The following is an 18175-nucleotide window of genomic DNA, read 5'->3' as shown; positions in this document are numbered from 1 at the left end:
TCGTGCCACTGCACTCTAGCCTGGGTGACAGGGCAAGACTCAGTCTCAAAACAAAAAAAACCCCAAACTCCTGCAAAAATCCAGATATATTTAAAAGTTATGATTCACTCTTCTAAAAGAGTCACAGTGAAATCTCTTAAAAAAGTAATTACCCCAAGGGTTTCAATTTCCCTGCATCCTCACCAACATATTGTCTATATTTCTTTTGGGTGTTAAGTGGTCTCTCACTGTGGCTTTGGTTACATTTTCCTAATGACTAATGATGTTGAACATCTTTTCATGCGCTTATTGCCATTTGTATATCTTTGGAGAAATGTTTATTTAGATCCTTTGTCCATTTAAAAAACTGGGCCATCTTTTCATTGCTGTGTTGTAAGAACATCTATTATGGATATTAGTACCTTATCAGATACGTGTCTGCAAAATTTTTCTCCCATTCTATGAGTTGTCTTTTCACTTTCGGGATAACGTCCTTTGAAGGACAGAAAAGATTTTTTAAATTTATTTTTATTTTTATTTTTATTTTTGAGACAGAGTCTTGCTCTGTCACCCAGACTGGAATGCAGTGGCATGATCTCGGCTCACTGCAGCCTCCGCCTCGCGGGTTCAAGCAATTCTCCTGCCTTAGCCTCCCAAATAGGTGGGATTACAGGTGTCCACCATGACACCTGGCTAATTTTTGTATTTTTAGTGGAGATGGGGTTTTGCCATGTTGGCCAGGCTGGTCTCGAACTCCTGACCTCAAGTGATTCACCTGCCTTGGCCTCCCAAAGTGCTGGGATTACAGGCGTAAGCCACCATGCCCAGCCAAATTTTTTTTTTTTAATGTTTCCTCTAGCTGACCACTAAGCTAATAAAGCACAAAAGGATTTAATGCTGATGAAGTCCAAATTGTCTTTTTTGTTGTTGGTTGCTTCTGCTTTTAGTTATATTATGGAATCATTGCCTAATCCAAGGTAACAAAGATTTATACCTCTGCTTTCTTTGGAGAAATTTATAGCTTTAGCTCTTGCATTTGGCTCTGATTCATTTTATCTCACTGCTATTTTAACCTTCCTTTTTTGATTTGTCTTTTGCTTTTGTCTTGGTTCTACCAGAGATACCTAATGCTACTGCTCAGTTGCTTTCTCTTAGAAATATAGTCCTTACAGAACTAAAAGTGGAACTATCATTTGATCCAGCAATCCCACTATTGGGTATCTACCTAGAAAAAAAGAAGTCATGATATGAAAAAGATACTTGCACACAGGTGTTTATAGCAGCACAATTTGCAATTGCAAAAATATGGAAATAGCCCAAATGCACATCAATCAATGAATGAAGAAACTGTGTATATGTACACACACACACACACAAACACCCCCCCCCCACACACACACACCATGGAATACTACTCAGCCATAGAAAGGAATGAAATAATGGCATTCACAGCAACCTGGATGGAATTGGCGACCTTTATGGTAAGTGAAGTAACTCAGGAATGGAAAACCCAACATCATATGTTCTCATTCATAAGTGGGAGCTAGGCTACGAGAGTGCAAAGGTATAAAATGATACAATGGACTTTGGGGACTTGGGGGAAAGAGTGGGTGTGGGGTGAGGGATAAAAGACTACACATTGGGTACAGTGTACACTGCTCGGGTGATGGATGCACCAAAATCTCAGAAATCACCACTAAAGAACTTATTCATATAACCAAACACCATCTGTTCCTCAAAAATCTATTGAAATAAAAAAAACGTAGTCCCTATTTGAACATTTTTTTTTCTAATTCTTTCAATCCTCATAGTTATCTAATCGATGTCACTGGTGAAGAAGGGAGAGAGATATCATGGCTACCAAGTACTATGAAACAGGTTCACGGAACTCTTCCATGAAAGCTGTCCTCACTACTTTGGTGAATAAACTTGCAACAGATATATAGCTCCTCTAGGCAATTTATCACTTAAAAATAACAATGAAAATGATGAGTTCATGTCCTTTGTAGGGACATGGATGAAACTGGAAAACATCATTCTCAGTAAACTATCGCAAGGACAAAAAACCAAACACTGCATGTTCTCACTCATAGGTGGGAATTGAACAATGAGAACTCATGGACACAGGAAGGGGAACATCACACTCCGGGGACTGTTGTGGGGTTGGGGGAGCGGGGAGGGACAGCATTAGGAGATATACCTAATGCTAAATGACGAGTTAACGGGTGCAGGAAATCAACATGGCACATGGATACATATGTAACAAACCTGCACGTTGTGCACATGTACCCTAAAACCTAAAGTATAAAAAAAAAAAAAAAAAATAACAATGACCTGCTTGGGCAACATGGTGAAACTTCATCTCTACAAAAAATACCAAAAATCAGCCACGTGTGCTGGTGCATGCCTGCAGTCCCAGCTACTCGGGAAGCTGAGGTGGGAGGATCACTGGAACCGGGAGGCTGAGGCTGCAGTGAGCTGTGATCACACCACTGCACTCCAGCCTGGGCAACAGAGTGAGATCCCGACTCAACAAACAAACAATCCCCACAAAACAATGATTTCTTATCTTCATTAGTTATTTTAAAAAACCAAATTCTTATTGCTAAATGAAAAGTGAAAATAAGATTGCTAAACTCTAAGTAGAAAACTAAAAGTGAAGTGAAAGAGAAAACAAAATTAAATAAATTATTTCCTAGAGCTGGCCTTTCTGATTATCACTGTTCAGTTCATTTAATAGAAAAAAATATGCTTGCATCTTGATCAGGTATTACCCTGAATGTCAAGGCAAATGTTCAAGAAAATCATTAATAAGGCTACATTTTACACAACGGCTACATGTTTCATGAAATAAAATAATGGAATAATACTTTAACTGCCAGGTAACTTACCTCTTTATGAGGATCTTTATGTGCTTCCAATGTTTTCATGACAGTCAATTCTGCATAGTTTTTAAATCTTGCTGGTTGATGCCTTAGGATTTCTCTTAAAACTTTTAATGCCAAAGCCCTGATTGTAGGCTAAGAAGAAACATTTAAATATTTTGGGTTGTAGATAATCTTTAACATTTTCAATTTTTGTAACTTAAGGGTCTTAATATTGGGGGAGGAGTTGTACATAACTGCATAAAGTATGCGGTATACTACGTAATTAAGTTTTCTTATCTCTAATTGAAAATTTATATTATACTTACTTTATTTGCAAGAAATCAAGAACTACATTCAGACTATAAAAAGAAGGTTTGGAGCTGGGCACGGTGGCTCATGCCAGTAATCCCAGCTCTTTGGAAGGCTGAGGTGGGTGGATCACTTGAGGTCAGGAGTTTGAGACCAGCCTGGCCAACATGGTGAAATCCCGTCTCTACCAAAAACACAAAATTAGCCAGGGGTGGTGGCACGTGCCTATAATCCCAGCTACTCAGGAGGCTGAGGCAGGAGAATCACTGGAGCCTGGGAGGTGGAGGCTGCAGTGAGCTGAGATCACACCACTGCATTCCAGCCTGGGCTTGAGAATGAGTGAGATTATTCCTCAAAATAAATAAATAAATAAATAAATAAATAAATAAATAAATAGAAAGTTGCTCCTGAACAACTAATCTAAATATGTAAAACAAGTAACATGTACTTTTCTATAAGAATTCAGCCCGCAACCTTTCATTTTTCCTGTTAATTGTTCAAAATTGCTGAGCTACTTGGTTTAGAAGAAAACGTACTTCACAGTGAAAAGTTCGTGCAGAAAGAAGCAGCAGAAGAGACTCATTCTCCCAATTTCTAAATCCGTGTAGCACCGGATTAACAGGCAATGTAAAAGAGACAGGAAGGAAAGGCTACTGTTTACATATTTTGCCATTTACCTCTTTATCTCCAAGCGTTTCAAGCAATAAAAGCAATATTGTTTTGAAGTGTTCATCCCAAATACTAAAAGATTCTTCCTGTGTCAGTTTCATAAGTTCATAGAGGGCGATTTTTCTTTCTTCTACACGCTCATTATGGTTAGACAGCTCCTTCAACAACTCTGCAACTAGGTCAGAATGATCTAGGGAAAGATCTGTCAAAATGACATGGTATTAGTTCTGTAACTTTATAGGGTGACTCTCACAAGTATGGGTATAACAACTTTATATGATGAAACAGATATAACCATCATGTTTGTTGTAAAAAAAAGACAAAGAAAAAAAGACATTAAGTAACCTTCTTTTCAATTTTGTCATTCCCAAAACACTGGTGCTATCTTAAAACTTTGTATAATAAAAATACACAAAAGTGAGACCAGTATAAGGAACCCTTATATTCCCATCACCCAGATTTAAACAGTTTTTAATATTTTACCATTCTTACGTCATCTTTGTCCCCCCTTCCCTTTTATCTGAAGCATTTCTAGCAAATCCCATATATGTCATTTCCTCTTTATATACTTCAGTATGTATTTCTATGGTTTCATGCCAGGAGGCTTAAATGGCTTTTAGCGATGATAAAAATGACCACTGGATTTAGGCAGTGACAATCTAATCCCACCATTGTGAACTTCTCCATAAATCACCCCCCTTTTTTTTCTGAGACAGGGTTTCACCTTGTCGCCAAGGCTGGAGTGTAGTGGTGTGATCATGGCTCATTGCAGTATCCACCTCCCAGGCTCAATTGATCCTCCCAACTTAAGCCTCCTGAGTAGGTGGGACTACAGGTGTGTACCTACACACCCAGCTAATTTTTGTGTCTTTTTGTAGAGATGGGGTTTCGCCATGCCGTCCAGGCCAGTCTGGAACTCCTGGGCTCAAGTGATCTACTGGCCTCCCAAAGTGTTGGGATTATAGGCGTGAGCTACCATGCCCAGACTATCAATCTTTTAACCAATGGTTTCAGCCACTGATTGTTGTTGAATCAGTCATTTTAATACGAGTTAAAAATGGTGATTATCTAATCATACCACTCCTTCCATGGGGTAAAATTCTTCTGTAGGGAATAACTTTCTCAACTAGACCTATTCTGATTACCCCGAAATACAGTTTGATAGAAAAGGCAGAACAGATTCTTAATAGAGTTCTCTTTAAATTTTAGCGTCAAGAATTGGGCCCAGCGGTTACCAAGGAGTTTTGATTTGTTTTTGCCTTCTTTTTAAAAGCATAATTACAAACTCATGGATTTTATAACATGAAAAGTCACTCACCGCTTATTTTTAAACAAGTTATCAGACAGTGCTTTAAATTATTTTTGTAGGAATAACAGTTAAATCTAAGAATCCACATTTGAATGTCAAAAAATACCAGAGTTCCTCTTAAAATTTTTTATGATCAAATACACGATAAATTCAGACCTTGAGGGACTTCAGCAGGTAGTGCCCTGGGCTTGGGCCATAGACTAATTTCCTTCCCATCTCTCTGGAATGAAGCAACCATAGAGCAGGCTGCAGACCAATATAACACTATTGCTGGTTTTAACAAGAACTATTGCCAGCAGGATGAATGTGTCTCTATAAACCCCACAAAAAAATCACTCCTGGAAAGTTATAAGTTATCAGACTTTCAAAGATGTTAAAGGATCATTCTAAGAGTGTCTTTTATTTCAGCTGGATGAACGGGATTCACAAGAAAATGCTTTTCACAGGTAGTCAGTTCTCTTTTCCGTGAAAGTAAGTGTTGTAATTACTCTAGCAGATAATTAGAAATGACCTGACATATGATGATCTGGACAAATGACTGGCAGAAAAATAATTTCTTCCAGAGAAAGCATAGATTGTTACAAAACTGAATTATCTATATGAATGAGATAATCCAAAGGTGCTGAATTCTTCCTCTTCTGACAGAGAGCAGCACCATGGTCAAGTGAAAAGAACATAGGCTTTGTAGTCTCATTAAATCTCTGCTTCTTATACTCTGTGATTGGAGCAGTTTCCTAATTATTGCCAAGGTGCAGTTTTATTATCAGTAAAATGGGAAAATAGCATCTGCCTCCTAGGCTCATGGTGAGGACTTGGAACTAGAATACAGTAAGCTCATTAATATTAATTTTCCTATGTCCTTCTGACAAATATTGACACAACTACAATTCTGATAATATTGTTGTGGCAGTGCCCAAGCAGTACAAAATAGTCTTTCAGGTTGGCAAATTTTTATATGAATCTTTCCTGAATAACTGCACTATCCTCACTAGAGGTAGTATTCTAGAATATTATAGTTCCTAGTAAACTTTACAAAGGTTATCAGTGGCTTTTTTTGGACTTGTTAACTTTGATAAATGTGTGTGCCCGATTGTAATGTGGGCAGAAACACTGGGTGAGAGATATAATCAATAGGTATCAGATACTGAAATAATTTCTATAAAAGTTATAGAAATTCTGACTTCAACAAAATAATTATCTTTTGCTAAATTTTAGATTTTAAAAACAAAAAAGGAGAAAGTGCATGGGGGAGGAGAATAAAAGAAAAATCAGAACAGAAATAGAGAACAATTTAAAAAAGAATAATGTTAACAATGTTAATAATAAAATAATGTCAAACAGGGTCTTCCTCATCTCAACATTAAAAATGAAAATAGACATAAATGAAAACAACTGCCATACAAAGCATGGGACTACTACTGCTTTAGTTTTTTTTCTTTTTTCTTTTCTTTGTACTACTGTAGTTTAACTGAGGGCTTATCCATCTTCAAAGAATGTTTACTCAACATAAAATGGCTGCCTATGTTTCAGACTATGATGAAATAGTGTTGTCAAGCTCAAAAATACTATACCCAATTTAGATTTCAGTTATACAGTTTCCAGAAACGTCTTCCTTTAACAAATATAAAATATGTGATCCTTAGTAAAGGAGAAGAGAATTACAGAATAAGGGAGTGATCCTGATAAACTGTCATAATTTTGGCTTTACGATATTTTTGATATGTTGTCTCTCTCTCTCTTTTGTCTTTTTTTCTGAGACAGAGTCTTGCTCTGTCACCCAGGCTGGAGTGCACTGGCGTGATCTTGGCTCACAGCAACCTCCACCTCCAAGGTTCAAGCCATTCTCGTGCCTCAGCCTCCCAAGTAGCTGGAATTACAGGCACCTGAAACCACGCCTGGCTAATTTTTGTTAGAGATGGGGTTTCACCATATTGGCCAGGCTAGTCTTGAACTCCTGACCTCGGGTGATCCGCCTGCCTCAGCCTCCCGAAGTGTTGGGATTACAGGCGTGAGGCACTGCAGCTGGCTGATATATTGTCTCTTGACATGAGAAGTTGGTAAAAGTAATCAAAGAAATGCAAAGGATAATTTTTAAAGTTATCAAAATTATAAATGACCAGGCATTAGGACACAGATTCCCAAACTATAAGGAGGGTATTCACTGGTCAATGCATCAGCTTTCAGCCCAGACAGGTAGGAAGGCTGTCTACAAAGAGTGGTAATCAGGTGTAAGCTGTTGGAGCCAAAGTGGAATAAGAAGGGCATTCATGGTTTTGAATGAGGATGGAATGGCAAAGCCTAGCAGGATGAGGAGTAGATCTGTGCAAGTAAGGAGGTAGTAGCAGAGATAGCAGAACAACTGGTTGCGTACAGAGGACTGATCAAATTGGTAAATATATTAAAAATAACGAAAGCTAGGTTTCTGTCAGAAAAGTGGGTTATCAATCCGGAAATTAGAATTTCCTTGGTGCCAGAATGGAATTGGTACTACTGGTGTAAAAACATGGTTTTTGATAGATATGGAAACAGAGACGTAAATCTGTACACACACACACACACACACACACACACACACACACACACACACACACTCCCTAGCTCTGCCCACTGAGAGGTCTAGGGAGCAGTGACATCCCACTAACATCTAGAGTCCAGATCTTAGCCTTTAAAACCATCTTCCCTTAATAGGAACAATGGATCCCTGGAGAAAGATTGATTCCAGGACTGAAGCAGGGATAGTACAACAGTACCAGAATGCAAAGATGGGGACATGTCAGAACAACAACAAAAGCCGGCTTGAATGGAATCCTGTTGGTCAAATCAAGGGTAATTTGAGCTTCAAAATAAATAAATAATGATTGTTATAATGGGAAACTATGAGTCCATACTGTTACAAAAATGTATGTCAATTTTCTCAAATAAATTTTCTAGAATAGAAAATAAAAAATTTCCTAAATAATTCAAGTTTAATGATGAACAGAATATGTAACCTGTTTAAAAATATTTGTATCTCCTGATAAAACACTTATTAATTACAAAGAGAAAAAGTAATTTCACAGTAAAGAAGTCTGGTAAGCCCCACCATAATCAAGAGATCAAAGTTAACATCACCAGTGATGGAACACAGTGAAACCATGTGTTACTAGATAGGGTGCAATGAAAAGAATGCACCATCGCTTCTGTGATACTGATGCAAAGAATGTATAACCTGATTCTAATCACGAGAAAACATCAGACAAAACTACATTCAGAGAAATGCTACAAAATAACTTCAAAAGTGTCATGGTCATGAGAGCTAGGGAAAGACTGAACACTGGAGGAGAACACTGATGGAGACACGATGATTGAATGCAATGTGTGATTCTGAAATGGATCCTTTAGCGTAAGATATTATTGAGAGATTCTGGGAAGATGGTAGATTAGGAAGCATCAGGACTCTGTCTCCTCGCCCAGACAACAGAATCTGTCTGATGTCACTATTTTGGAACTCTAGTCTACCAAAGGCTTAGAACTCCTAGGGAAAGTCTTGGATGGTAAAGTGTGGTTAATTTCTATCAATTTCAGCTCTCAGTACAGTAGCAACTACCCATTCCCCCCCACCAGCCCCAGCCCCTTGGCAGGCAGCTGGGCACATGTTGCTGGAGCAGCTTGCACACAGCCTGTGGGAATCAGGGCATGAAAAAAGAACCTTATCCTGCGGATACTGAGGACCTGTGCACTGTTGACTGCTGCCTTTTTTTTTTTTTCTTCCAAAGACCCTTTCCAAGTCCTAGTCACAGCTGCTTCTGATAACAGAGGTACAGACAAAGAGGCTGGCAGCCATTATTGTTGCACTTTTCCTCACTATTGCAAGCTCTTCCCCCTCTAGCTAAAGTGACTTCCAGGGGCTTAAAGGTCCTGCCCCTCCTATTTCATTTTTCTCTTTTTCCTTTTTGGGAGCCAGACATTAAACACCAGGCTATTCAAAAACAACCGCGGCCGGGCGCGGTGGCTCACGCTTGTAATCCCAGCACTTTGGGAGGCCGAGGTGGGCGGATCACGAGGTCAGGAGATCGAGACCATGGTGAAACCCCGTCTCTAAGAAAAAAAAAAAAAAATTAGCCAGGCGTGGTGGCGGGCGCCTGTAGTCCCAGCTACTTGGAGAGGCTGAGGCAGGAGAATGGCATGAACTTGGGAGGCAGAGCTTGCAGTGAGCTGAGATTGTGCCACTGGGCGACAGAGCGAGACTCCGTCTCAAAAAAAAAAACAACTGCATACACGTGGAGAATTAGAAAGTGACAATGGATGCCCAGAAAAAGGTACAGGCTCAGAAAGGATCTGAGAAGACTTTAAGTTTATACCTCAGGCTCAGGCTGATCTTTGGCACAGAGAAAGCCTGCAACAATCAAAACCAGAAACAACAAGCAAAAATAACAAAAGCCACCAATCTCTGGGGTATTGAGAGAATCTGATTTCCAATGTAACCACATTATTAGATTCAAATATCCAGTTTTCAACAAAAAAAAATCACAAGGCATATGAAGAACCAGGATAGTACAGCATACTCAAAGAAAAAATAAACAGTAACTGCCTTTGAAAAAGATCTGATGGCAGATCTACTAGACAAAGATTTTAAAATACCTATCTTAAAGATGCTCTAAGAAGTTAAGATGTGTATAAATTCATGAAAATAATGTATGAACAAAATGGAAACATCAGTAGATAGAAAACCTAAAAGAAACCAAAAAGAAATTCTGGAATTAAGAAGTATGGTAACTGAAATAAAAAATTCACTAGTGGCCGGGCGCGGTGGCTCCCGCCTGTAATCCCAGCACTTTGGGAGGCTGAGGCGGGCGGATCACAAGGTCAGGAGATCGAGACCATCCTGGCTAACAAGGTGAAACCCCGTCTCTACTAAAAATACAAAAAAAAAAACAAAAAACACTAGCTGGGTGTGGTGGTGGGCGCTTGTAGTCCCAGCTGCTGGGGAGGCTGAGACAGGAGAATGGCGCGAACCCAGGAGGCGGAGCTTGCAGTGAGCCGAGATCGCGCCACTGCACTCCAGCCTGGGAGCCAGAGAGAGACTCCATCTCAAAAACAAAAACAAACAAACAAAAAAATTCACTAGTGTAATTACTTAATAAGCATATTTGAGCAGGCAAAAGAATTAGTGAGCAGAGCCTAAGCGATATGTGAGACATCATCAAATGAACAAATCTACTCATTGTGGGAGTATCAGAAGAGAACAGAGAAAAAATATTTGAAAAAATTATGGCTGAAAACCTCCAAAATTTGATGAAAGACATGAACATAAACATATAAGAAACTCAATGAATTCCATGTAAAATGAACTCAAAGACAGCCACATCAAGACACATGATAATCAAACTTTCAAAAGGCAAAGACAGAATCTTGCAAGCAGCAATAGATAAGTGACTAGTGACATAAAAAGGATCTTCAGTAGGATTATCAGCAGATTTCTCATTAGAAACGTTGGAGGTCAGAAGGTAGTCGGCTGATACATTCAAAGTGCTAAAAGAAAAAAACTGTTAACCAAGAATCCTATATCTGTCAAAACTGTCCTTCAAAAGCGAGGGAGAAATTAAAAGTACTCTGGACAGTAACTTGAAACCATATGAAGAAATACAGATCTCAATAAACGTAAATATACACATGGGCAATTATAAAAACTACTATTATTGTAATAACAGACTGTAACTCCACTTTTTGTTTTCTACATAATCTAAGAGACTAATATAGTAAAAGTTTATATTTTGGAGACAATTGTATAAAGACGTAATTTTATAATGCCAACAACTGAAAAGGGTAGGGTCAGAGCTGGAAAAGCACAGAGTTTTTGTATGTTATTGAAATTGAACTGGCATACATTTAAAGTAGCATTATAAATTTAGGATATTAAATGTAACCCCCATGGAAACAACCAAGAAAATAGCTATAAAATATACACTAAAGGAAATAAGAAACTTAAACATTTCACTACAAAACAACTGAACACAAAAGAAAGTAATGTAAAAAGTGACAAGTTGTAAGGCATACAGAAAACAAATAGCAACATGACAGAAGTAAGTCCTTTCTTATCAGTAATTACTTTAAATGTAAATGAATTAAATCATCCAGTCAAAAGACAGAGATTAGCAGAATGGATGAAAAAGGACAGAAAGATATTCTATCGTTTTGCAAATAGTAATTACTATTTGCATGGTATATCAATAGTAATAGTAATAGGTATATCAATAATAGTAAAACTATTACTATTTGTGTGGTATATCAATAGTAATAGTAATAGGTATATCAATAAGTAATAGAGAGCAGGGGTGCCTATACTAATGCCAGACAAAATAGGCTGGGTGCGTTGGTGCATGCCTGTAATACTAGCACTTTGGCCAAGGGAGGCAGATCACTTAAGCCCAGGAGTTTAAGACCAGACCAGGCAACACAGCGAAACCCCATCTCTACTAAAAATACAAACAATTAGCCAGGCGTGGTGGCATGTGCCTGTAATCCCAGCTACTAGGGAGGCTGAGATGGGAGAATCCATCTGAGCCCACAAGTTGAGGCTGCAGTAAGCCATGATTGAGTCATTGCATTCCAGCCTGGGCAATGACAGTGAGACCCTGTCTTAGGAAAAAAAAAAAATAATAATAATCAGACAAAATAGACCTTAATTAAGTGAAAAAAAGGTTATAAGAGATAAAGAAGGAAGACATTATATATGAAAAAGATTCAATATGCATCAAGAATAAATAACAACTATAAACATGCATGCAGCTAATGACAGACCATCAAAATATATGAAGCAAAAACTGACAGAATTGAAGGGAAAAATAGTTTTACAATAATAGTTGGACTCTCACTATTGGATTCTCACTCTCAATAATGGATAGAACAAAGAGACAGAAGTAAGAAAACAGAAGACTTAATATAATAAAACAACTAAATCCAACAGACATATATGGTGCACACAGGACATTTTCCAATATAGGTTATATGTTGGGACACAAAGTAAGTTTCAACAGATTTTAAAATATGGATATAATACATAGTACCTTCTCCCACCACACGATGAAGTTAGAAATCGGTAACAGAGGTAAAACTGGAAAATTCACAAGTTTGAGGAAATTAAACAATACACTCTTAATGGATCAAAGAAGAAATTAGAGAAACTACAATATATAGAGACAATTGAATAAAAACAACTACATACCAAAAGTACGGAACACAGTGAAAACAGTGCTAAGGGGGAAATTTATAGCTATAAATGTGTTAATTTAAAAATGAGAAAGGATAAAGGGGCAAGATGGCTGAGTAGAAGTAGCTAGTGTGCATGGCTCTCACAGAGAGGAAGGGAAGGGGTGAGTAAACACACCTTCCACTCAAACATCCAGGTGCTCGCAATGGGACTAATCAAGGAAACAACTTGACCCACAGAGAACAAAGAAAAGTAAGACAGGACAGCAGCCCACTAGAGAGCAACACGGAGCCAGGGGAACCTCCCCTGCCTAGGAAAGCAGTGAGTGAATATGTGACCCCAGGGAACATGCTTCTCCCACAGATCTCTGCAACCCTCAGGTCAGAAGATATCCTTGTGAACCCACTCTACTAGCCTTCCGTCTGTCAGAACTATGTGGAGTCTTGGCAGAGGAGCCACTCAGGCATGTGTGGAAACCCTGGAGCCTCAGATACTTGGGCTTTCAGGCAAAGGTAGCTACAGCTCCAGCAAAGTGGGAGGTTAGACCCCCGTACGCTTAGGAAAGAGGATGAATCTAGGGGGCTGAGCAGTGACAGCCTGCAGGCCCCACTTCCACAGCACCTCACAAGATAAGACCCACTGGCTTGGAATTCCAGACAGCCACTGGTAACGGCACTGCACCTCCCTAAGAAGGAGCTCCCGGCGAGAGGGGCGAGCTGCCATCTTTGCTGTTTGGGTGACTTGGCTGATCCAGTCTTCCGGCTTTATAGAGTTTGATCTGACCAGGGGGCGGAAGAGATTTCCCCAGCATAGCTGCTCTACCAAAGCGTGGCCAGGCTGCTGCAGCTTCTTTTTTTTAATTTATAGCTGGGATTACAGGTATGCATCACCACACCTGGCTAATTTTTGTATTTTTAGTAGAGATGGGTTTTTACCACGTTGGCCAGGCTGGTCTTGAACTCCTGGTGTCAAGTGATCTGCCCTGCCTTGACCTCCCAAAGTGCTCAGATGTCATAATACACAGAGACTCAAAATAAAGGTATGGAGGAAAATCTACCAAGCAAATGTAAAACAGAAAAAATCAGAGGTTGCAATCATAATTTCAGAGAGAAGAGATTTCGAAGCAACAAAGATCAAAAAAGACAAAGTAGGACATTACATAATGGAAAAGGGTTCAATTCAACAAGGAGACCTAAGTATCCTAAATATATATACACCCAACACAGGAGCACACAGATTCATAAAGCAAGTTCTTAGAGATCTACAAAGAGACATAGATTCACACACAGTAACAGCAGGAGACTTCAACACTCCACTGATAGTATTAGACAGATCACTGAGGCAAAAAATTAACAAAGACATTCAGGACTAAACTCAACACTGGACCAAATGGATCTGACAGACCTTTACAGGATCTCTACCCCAAACCAACAGAATATACATTCTTCTCATCACATGGCACATACTCTAAAATTGCCCACATAACTGGATATAAAACAATCCTCAAGAAATGTAAAAGAACCAAAATCATATCAGACACAAGCTTGGCCCACAGCACAATAAAATAGAAGTCAAGACTATGAAAACTGCTCAAAACCATGCAATTATATGGAATTAAACAACATGCCCCGAATGACTTTTGGGTAAATAATGAAATTAAGGCAGAAATCAAGAAGTTCTTTGAAAACAATGAGAACAAAGATACAAGACATTAGAATCTTAGAGATACAGCTATGGCAGTGTTAAGAGGTAAATTCACAGCACTAAATGCCAACATCAAAAAGTTAGATCTCAAAATAACAACCTAACTTCATAACTGAAAGAATCACAGGAGAACAAATTAACCCCAATGTTAGCAGAAGATGAGAAATAAAAATCAGAGCTGAAATGAAAGAAATTGAGACACAAAACATTATTCAAAAGATCAATAGATTCAGGAGTTGTTTTTGAAAAAATTAATAAAATAGGCCACTAGCTAGACTAACAAAGGAGAGAAGATCCAAATAAACACAATTAGAAATGATGAAGGGAATGTTACAAATGACCACACAGAAATAAAAACAACCATCAGAAACTATTACGAACACCTCTATGCATACAAACTAGAAAACCTAGAAGAGACAGATAAATTCCTGGACACATACACCCTCCCAAAACTGATGCAGGAAGAAACTGATTCCCTGAACAGACCAATAACAAGCTCCAAAATTGAATCAGTAATAAATAGCCTACCAATAATAATAATAATGAAAAGAAGCATGGGATCCGATGAATTCACATCTGAATTCTACCAGATGTACAAATAAAAGCTGGTACCATTCCTACAGAAATGATTCCAAAAAAGTGAGGAGGAAAGACTCCTTCACAACTCATTTTGAGGCCAGCATCACAGAATGATACCAAAACCTGGCAGAGTCTGGGTACTGTGGCTCGCACCTGTAATCCCAGCACTTTGGGAGGCTGAGGCAGGCAGATCACCTGAGGTCAGGAGTTTGAGACCAGCCTGGCCAACATAGTTAAAACCCATCTCTACTAAAAATACAAAAAATTAGCCAGACGTGGTGGCATGTACCTGTAATCCCAGCTACTCGGGAGGCTGAGGCAGGAGAATTACTTGAACCCAGGAGGTGGAGGTTGCAGTGAGCCGAGATCATGCCGCTGCCCCCCAGGCTGGGTGACAGAGCGAGACTGTCTCAAAACAAAACAAAAAAAACACAACAAAAAAGAAAACTTCAGGCCAGTATCCTTGATGAACATCAATGAAAAATCCTCAAGAAAATACTGGCAAACTGAATCCAGCAGGACATCAAAAAGCTAATCCACCATGATCATGTAGGCCTCATCCCTAGATGCAAGGCTGGCTCAACATACACAAATCAATGAATGTGATTCATCACATATACAGAACTAAAGACAAAAACCACATGATTATTTCAATAGACACAAAAAAAGACTTGATAAAATTCAACACTGCTTCATGCTAAAAACTCTCAATAAACTAGGTATTGAAGGAACATATCTCAAAATAATAAAAGCCATATATGACAAACCCACAGCAGCCAACAATATTCAAAATGAGCAAAAGCTGGAAGCAGTCCCCTTGAAAACTGGCACAAGACAAGGATGCCCTCTCTCAACAATTCTATTAAATACAGTTTTGGAAGTCCTAGCCAGAGCAATCAGGCAAGAGAAAGAAATAAAGGGCTTCCAGGTCAGGCATGGTGGCTCACATCTGTAATTCCAGCATTTTGGGATGCCGAGGTGCGTTGCTTGAGGTCAGGAATTCGACACCAGCCTGGCCAACATGGTGAAACCCCATCTCTACTAAAAATACAAAAATCAGCCTGGAGTGGTGGTGTGTGCCTGTAGTCCCAGCTACCTGGGAGGTTGAGGCAGGAGAATTGCTTGAACCCAGGAGGCAGAGGTTGCTGTGAGCCAAGATTGTGCCACAGCACTCCAGCCTGGGTGACAAAACAAGACTCCATCAGAAAAGACAGAAAGAAAAGAAAGAAAGAAAGGAAGAAAGAAAGAAAGAAAGAAAGAAGGAAGGAAGGAAAGAAAGAAAAAGAAAGAAAGAAAGAAAGAAAGAAAAAGAAAGAAAGAAAAAGAAAGGAAGGAAGGAAGGAAAGAAAGAAAAAGAAAAAGAAAAGGAAAGAAAGAAAGAAAAAGAAAGAAAGAAAGAAAGGAGATAAAGGGCATCCAAACATGAAGAGAAAGTCAAACTATCTCTGTTTGCAGACAACATCTTTATATTTAGAAAACCCCATAGTCTCAGCCCAAAAGCTCCTCAAGCTGATAAACAACTTCAGCTAAGTTGCAGGATATAAAATCAACGTACGAAAATCACTAGCATTCCTATACACTAACAACAGCCAAACCAAGAGTCAAATCAGAAAGGCAATCCCATTCGCAACTGCCATAAAAAGAATAAAATACCTAGGAATATAGCTAACCAGAGAAGTGAAAGATCTCTACAATGAGAATTACGAAACACTGCTCAAAGAAATCAGAGAAGACACAAACAAATGGAAAAACATCCCAACTCATGGATAGGAAGAATCAACATCATTAAAATGACTATACTGCCCAAAGCAATTTATAGATTCAATGCTATTCCTATCAAACTACCAGCGACATTCTTCACGTAACTTGAAAAACCTATTTTAAAATTCATATGGAACCAAAAAAGAGCCCAAATAGCCAAGGCAATCCTAGGCAAAAAGAACAAAGCTGGAGGCATCACGTTACCTGATTTCAGACGATACTATAAGGATACAGTAACCAAAACAGCATGGTACTAGCACAAAAACAGGCACATAGATCAATGAACAGAATAGAGAGCCTGGAAATTAGATGGCAAATCTATGAGCCACTTTACATTCATATTCTAGGAGCCATTTTCTATCAAAGTTTTAAAAATTTTTAAAACTTTTTTGTTAAAACCTAAGACACAAACACACACATTAGTCTAGTCCTACACAGAGTCAAGATCAACTTCACTGTCTTCCACCTCCACATCTTGTCCCACTGAAAGATCTTCAGGGGTAATAACATGCATGGGGCTGTTATTTCCTATGACAACAATGCCTTCTTGTGGAATACGTCCTGAAGGATCCGAATGAGGCTGTTTTACAATGAACTTAAAAAAAAAATTAGTATGAGTACACTCTAAAAGAGTGATGAAAAGTATAGTATAGTAAATACTAAAACCAGGCTGTGCACGGTGGTGCATGCCTTATAATCCCAGCATTTTGCAAGGCTAAAGCAGGCAGATTGCTTGAGCCCAGGAGTTTTAGACTAGCCTGGACGATATCACAAAACCCCAACTTTACAAAAAAAATTAGCTGGGCATGGTGGTGCATACCTGTTGTCCCAGCTATTCAGGAGGCTAAGGTAGGAGAACAGCTTCAGCCCAGGAGGGTGAGGCTGCAATGAACCAAGCTCATGCCACTGCATTCCAGCCTAGGTGACAGAGTAAGACTCTGTCTCAAAAATAAATAAATAAAAAACCAAACAAACAAACCAGTAACGCAGTTGTTTGTCATGGTTATCAAGTATTATGTATTTCACATAATTGTATGTGCTATATTTTTACACAGTTGGCAGTGCAGGTTTGTTTACGCCAGCATTATCACAAACGTGTAATGCATTGCACTGTGATGGTATGACAGCAATGATACCACTAGGTAATAGGAATTTTTTTAGCTCCATTTTAATCTTATGGGACCACTGTCATAAATGGAGTCTGACACTGAATGAAATGTTATGTGCTGCATGACTGTACATCGGAATTAACCAAGGTAAAAGACTTATACAATGAAGACTAGAAAAGACCGCTGGAGGAAATAAAAGAAAATATACATAAATAGAAGCACATCCCATTTTCATGGACTGGAACACTTAATAATGTTAAGATATCAATATTATCCAAAGAGATCTACAGATTCAGTGCATTCTCTACCAAAATCCCAATGACACTTTTTACAGAAATAGAAAAATTATCCTAAAATTCATAAGGAATCTTAAGTGACAGCAAATAGCCACAACAGTCTTGAAAAAGAACAAAGCTAGAGGGCTCATACTTCTCCCTGATTTCAAAATTTACTACAGAGCTACAGTAATCAAAACAGCATTTTAATGGCATAAAGACAGACACATAGAACAAGAATAGAATATACAGCCCCCAAAGGCACAGGCAACAACAACAAAAATAGGCAAATTAAAGTTAATGAAAATTAAACATTTTTGTGTCTCAAAAAACAGTATCAATAGAGTAAAATGGCAACCCACAGAATGGAAGAAATATTTGCAAATCATATATCTGACAAGATATTAATATCCAGAATATACATA

At 38.6% G+C, this 18175-nt stretch overlaps 1 protein-coding gene across 50 annotated transcripts in view; it reads right to left on the bottom strand.

Annotated features, from left to right (window-relative positions):
* Window positions 1-18175, bottom strand: part of CLASP2 (cytoplasmic linker associated protein 2) — a 226429-nt gene that overhangs the window by 18425 nt on the left and 189829 nt on the right. For all 50 annotated transcript variants that reach the window (XM_032162155.2, XM_032162156.2, XM_032162161.2 and 47 more), the window contains 2 exons: window positions 3833-4026; window positions 2871-2999 (listed from right to left, as the gene is read on the bottom strand). In XM_032162155.2, the coding sequence (XP_032018046.1) occupies window positions 2871-2999; window positions 3833-4026 (323 nt within the window). The remainder of the gene's footprint in view (window positions 1-2870; window positions 3000-3832; window positions 4027-18175) is intronic.

Source organism: Hylobates moloch, unplaced genomic scaffold (genome assembly GCF_009828535.3).
Source record: "Hylobates moloch isolate HMO894 unplaced genomic scaffold, HMol_V3 SCAFFOLD_8, whole genome shotgun sequence".
In the NCBI taxonomy this organism is placed as follows: Eukaryota; Metazoa; Chordata; class Mammalia; order Primates; family Hylobatidae; genus Hylobates; species Hylobates moloch.
This window is presented reverse-complemented; position numbering and strand designations above follow the sequence as displayed.